The 5,788-nt window shown below is 36.6% G+C and overlaps 1 protein-coding gene across 2 annotated transcripts in view; it reads left to right on the top strand.

Moving 5' to 3' along the window:
- The window catches only part of ARL15 (ARF like GTPase 15), a 261,182-nt gene extending 255,680 nt beyond the window's left edge, over positions 1-5,502 (top strand). For both annotated transcript variants that reach the window (XM_077285177.1, XM_077285169.1), the window contains one exon: positions 2,440-5,502. In XM_077285177.1, the coding sequence (XP_077141292.1) occupies positions 2,440-2,592 (153 nt within the window). In that variant the 3' untranslated portion in view covers positions 2,593-5,502. The remainder of the gene's footprint in view (positions 1-2,439) is intronic.
- The last annotated feature ends 286 nt before the right edge of the window (positions 5,503-5,788 follow it).

Here is a 5,788-nt window from a genome sequence, read left to right on the forward strand (position 1 = left end):
TCTGTGTGGCATTGACCTGGTCTCTAATCTGAGCTGCTGTTAACCTGCGATTTCTGAGGCTGGTGACTCGGATAAATTTATCCTCAGAAGCAGAGGTGACTCTTGGTCTTCCTTCCCTGGGGCGGTCCTCATGTGAGTCAGTTTCTTCGTTGCGCTTGATGGTTTTTGCCACTGCACTTGGGGACACTTTCAAAGTTCTCCCAATTTTTCGAACTGACTGACCTTCATTTCAAAGTAATGATGGCCACTCGTTTTTCTTTACTTACCTGCTTTTTTTCTTGCCATAAAACTAATTCTAATAGTCTATTCGGTCGGACTCTCAGCTGTGTATCCACCAGACTTTTGCACAACACAACTGATGGTCCCAACCCTATTTATAAGGCAAGAAATCCCACTTATTAAACCTGACAGGGCACACCTGTGAAGTGAAAACCATTCCCGGTGACTACCTCTTGAAGCTCATCAAGAGAATGCCAAGAGTGTGCAAAGCGGTCATCAAAGCAAAAGGTGGCTACTTTGAAGAACCTAGAATAAAAAACACAATTTCAGATGTTTCACACTTTTTTTGTTAAGTATATAATTCCACATGTGTTAATTCATAGTTTTGATGCCTTCAGTGTGTTGTGAGGTGCAGCCTTTTTGGACCGAACTTGTTTTTCTAGCACTCTCCACAGATGCTCAAATGGACTAAGTTTTAGGGAATTTGAAGGCCTTTTTATGGTGTTCCTTAAGCCATTTTTGAACATTTTTTTGAAGGGTGTATAATCCTGTTGAAAGAGCCACAGCCATTAGGGAATACAGTTGTCATGTTGGGGTGCAGTTGGTTTGCAATAATTTTTAGATTGGTGGAATGTGTGAAAATAAAAACAAACAACTGCTGATCACTCTAGCAGGGTTTTCTCAAAGCACACAGACTTCGGGTTTTCTCCCTTTGGTAGCCAAGAAAGGAGAAAAAAAATCTGCCACCACTTGTAGATGCATAGAACAATCCATTTTGCATTCTCTGCATTTGTAATGTCTTGAATAAAACTTAATTGCTTTATGGAATCTCCAGGTTACATCTGATGTATCTCTTCTTTCTTGACTATCTGTCAAGCTGTAATCCACATGAACGCCCAGACCAAAGATTTTCTACCTGAACATTGCCCAGAGTATCCCAGTGCCCTTTTCTCTTTGCCTTCTTCCTATAGTGGTTATTGGATCGTTTATGCCAGTGTTGACGTCAGAACTTAGAGTAGCACTTCATCTTGTGTAAGTGAAGGAAGTTGGTGTGCACTCAACATGGTCAGGACCTGCTAAGTGAACTGGGAGAGGTCCTGAAGTATAGCATAGGAGGAAATCAACAGCACTTTTGACACTTTTGTATATCATTTTTTTTGTACAGCAAGCACAAAAACGCTTGGTACGAAGTGTGGGGACATAGATGACCAATTAAGGAGACGTTTCGACCCATCCCGGGTTTTTATCGCATAGTCACAGTGCCCAGCATAAAAGGGTGAGAGGAGATAGGTAAGAGGCTGAAATGTCTCCTTTATTGGTCACCTATCTCCTCTCACCCTTTTATGCTGGGCACCGTGACTATGCGATAAAAACCCGAGTCTGGTTGAAACATCTCCTTTATTGGTCACCTATGTCCCCACACCTCATACCATATGTTTTTCTGCTTGCCGCAGAATTAAAAGTTTCTATGCAAATTATTTAGCTAAGTTTCAATAGTGCAGTAGATTTCCTCCTCTATTTCAACTTGTTCTGTGCTCAAAGAATTTTGACCACAAAATATTGCTGATCGGCTTGTATATAGACTCTTGGCAGCCGTTTAATTTTCGTGGTTCGTTAGTTAAATGTGTCCGAAACGTGTCAATATCTCCCCACCGGTTGCAGGACAACACACTACTCTTTTCACTACTGCTCCGTGTCGTCGCCTTTCCCTTTTGTTCTGGAGGGATTGTGTTTTTCATGCTGGGCAGGAAATAGTGAAGTGTTTAGTTAGGAACAGAACCGTAGAGATGTTTGTCGGTTACAGATTTCGGGCATGTATCAAGATGGTAACCAATTCCAGCACTGCTAAAAATCCATGCAGTCAGCTGTCAATAGAGGCAATAAGAGAGAAGTACTTTATATAATCGCATATCTTGTCCACAGATCTGGCATCATCAAAACAAAGGTGCTGCACAGTTCTGAACAAGAAAATTAAATTACTAATTAAAAATCTTTGGTGCCATTACCTGGTGTTTGAAAGCTGCTTTACTACAGAGACTCAATGAAAATATTGCTTAAATATTTCTTCTGTTGCATCGAAGTGTCCTAATAGATATGTGGTCATTCCTTAGTGAATTAATCTTCATAGAGACGCTTGTCTCATTTACTTTTAGAATTTTTTGAGTTTGGATAAATCACTACTGTTGATGACATTTATTTTTTTGTTTTGTTTTTTTTCAGATCAAAAAGTATTTTGAACTTGAGCCACTAGCCCGAGGAAAAAGGTGGATCCTTCAGTCGACCTCATTGGACAACATAGAAGCCGTAAAAGTCAGCTTTTCAATGCTAATAAACTTACTAGATGAGCGAGAACTTGAGCCGGTTCAAATATGAAAGACTCTGGGAAATTGAGATTATCGCCCCCCCCCCCCCCCCCCCCCGATACCAACAGCTACTTCTATTCCGGAGTTACAGGAGATCAGCGAAGTTGTGAAGTGCGGACTACCTGCATTGTTTTTCTGCCTTACATGCATTTTAATCAACATTTTAATGATCAATGTCCCGGGTGTACAAACTGTACGTTAGATCAATTATTTATGGAAGTCTCCAGTTTTCTTTGGTTTCACTTTTTTATAGTGTCAACACCTCTAGATACTTTTTTGTATTTTTCTGTACCATTTTATGTGTCAATTGTATTGTCATCCCAGTTCTTCAGTCCATGCTTTAAAAAAGCACTGAATTTTCAAAAATATAATTTTAACATGTACTACCACCTATAGAGGCAGCCATTTTTTGGGCCATTTAATAATGTATCAGTGTCTCCTAAACTCCGTTCAATTGGCCAGAGATGAAAAAAAATTACGTTCATTTTATACTGTGTAGCATTCTGGTTAATTCTTATGTACCGGTATTTGGTTTTTTTTTGTAAAAGTTGACTATTGCTGTATGGTTAATCGGTAATGGGATGGAATACTACTGACTAAGTTTTCAGTCTATAGCCCAAGTAAAAGTAGTGGGGTTTTTTGTTTTGTCTAGTATTTTTACTCATCCTAAACTCCTAAATGTAATATATACAGTGAAAGTTGTTTCCTTTCATTGTAATATATGTATTTTTTTTTATTTAAACACAGCCATGTTTTTTATTCCCACTAGGATATATAGATGTATATAACTAGGTTTCCCTAGTGGGATAGGAAGTTTTTGTCTTTTTTTTTTTTTATTATTTGTTGACTAATTTTTATTTTGTTTTGTTTTGTTTTTTAACAATGATTGTTTTTAAGAATATAAAAAGCAGTATTATAGTAAATTCACTATATCTGTAAGAAGACATAATTTTACAGTTAACACTACTGTTAATAGTTTGTTGGGGTGGATTGGGAGGGATTTATTTAAAAAAAAAATACATTGCGAATTTAAAAAAAAAAAAAAAAAAAATAAGTGAATGTTATGACGTGATGAAAATGAAAAGGGACCCGTTAAAGTAGTTCCGTATAAAACAGGAATGTATGTGTTAAAATGATTGTAATATTAATCTTGTAATATTAAACTTTTTAGCGTTTTTTTTTTTAGAGAAATGTGTCTTTTTATTTTCTTTTTTTGGGAAAGAATATAAAAAATAAAAACTGAGCAGCACAAGGATTCACAGGCCACCAATAATTAAAACTTCTGTTATGTATTTATATTTATGTATTAATTTTCACTATGCTGCTGATCTAAGTTTTTAGAAGAAGTAAATTCTTTTTTAGTTAGGATAATTGTATGTGGGTTTTTATTATATATATATATATATATATATATATATATATATATTATACACAAGTGCTTCTAACAAAATTAGAATATCATCAAAAAGTAAATTCTTCGTCAATACGAAAAGTGAAGCTCATATATTATATAGAGCCATTGCAAACAGTGATCTATTTCACGTGTTTATTTCTGTTAATGTTGATGATTATGGCTTACAGCCAATGAAATCCTAAAAGTCATCTCAGTAAATTAGAATACTTTAGAACACCAGCTTAAATTTTAAAATCCGAAATGTTGGCCTACTGAAAATTATGTTCAGTAAATGCACTCGATACTTGCATACTTTTGCATCAATTACCGCATCAGTGCGGCATGGCATGGCGGCGATCAGCCTGTGGCACTGCTGGTGTGTTCTGCTTTGATAGCAGCCTTCAGCTCGTCTGCATTTTTTGGTCTGGTGTCTTTCATCTTTCTCTTGACAATACCCCATAGATTCTGTATTAAGGTCAGGTGAGTTTGCTGGCCAGACAAGCACAATGATACTGTTGTTTTTAAATCAGGTATTGGTACTTTTTGCAGTGTGGACAGGTGCCAAGTCCTGCTGGAGAATTAGATTTCCATCTCCAATAAGCTTGTCGGCAGAGGGAAGCATGAGGCTCACTTAAAATTTCTTGGTAGACGGCTACGCTGACTTTGGTCTTGATAAAACACAGTGGACCTACACCAGCAGATGACATGGCTCCCCAAACCATCACTGATTGTGGAGCTTCACACTAGACCTCAAGCAGCTTGGATTGTGGCCTCCCCACTCTTCCTTCAGACTCTGGATACTTGATTTCAAAATTAAATTAATAAAATTTACTTTCAACACCTTGGAAGTCAGAGCAACAGTTCAGTTTTTTTTTCTCCTTGGTAAGACGCCTCTGCCATTGTTTATTGGTCATGAATGGCTTGACACAAGGAATGCGACACTTGTAGCCCATGTCCTGGATAAGTCTGTGTGTGGTGGCTCTTGAAGCAATGACCCCAGCAGCAGTCCACTCCTTGTGAATCTCCCCCAAATTTTTGAATGGCCTTTTCTTAATTCTTTTAAGACTGTGGTTATCCCGGTTGCTTGTGCATCTTTTTCTACCACATTTTTTTCCTTCCACACAACTTTCCATTAATATGCTTGGATAGATACAGCACTCTGTGGACAGCCGGCTTCTTTAGCAATGACCTTTGTGGCTTACCCTCCTTGTGGAGTGCGTCAATGACTGCCTTCTGGACATCTGTCAAGTCAGCAGTCTTCCCCATGATTGTGGAGCCTACTTAAATAGACTAAGGGACCTTTTAAAAGCTTAGGAAGCCTTTGCAGGTGTTTTTTGTTAATCATTCTAATTTACTGAGATAATGACTTTTGGGTTTTCATTAAAAGCCATAATCATCAACATTAACAGAAATCAACACTTAAAATAGATCACTCTATGACTATATATAATATAGGAGTTTCACTTTTTTATGATATTTTAATTTTGTGAGAAGTGTGTGTGTGTGTGTGTGTGTGTGTATATATATATATATGTGTGTATGTATATATATATATGTGTGTATGTATATATATATATATATATATATATATATATATGTATATATATTCACATATATTTGTATATCTTATATTGGTGCACGTATTAATGTAAGATATACATATGTGTGTGTGTGTGTGTATGTGTGTATATATATATATATATATATATATATATATATATTCAGATAAAATCTACTTTTTGTGATTTGATCATGCTTAGCAACCTGTGAAATGGCTTTCTGGTTGTGTTCTATATTGTGTTTTATATGTTTT

The sequence above is a fragment of the Ranitomeya variabilis genome, chromosome 1, assembly GCF_051348905.1.
Source record: "Ranitomeya variabilis isolate aRanVar5 chromosome 1, aRanVar5.hap1, whole genome shotgun sequence".
NCBI classification, from domain to species: Eukaryota; Metazoa; Chordata; class Amphibia; order Anura; family Dendrobatidae; genus Ranitomeya; species Ranitomeya variabilis.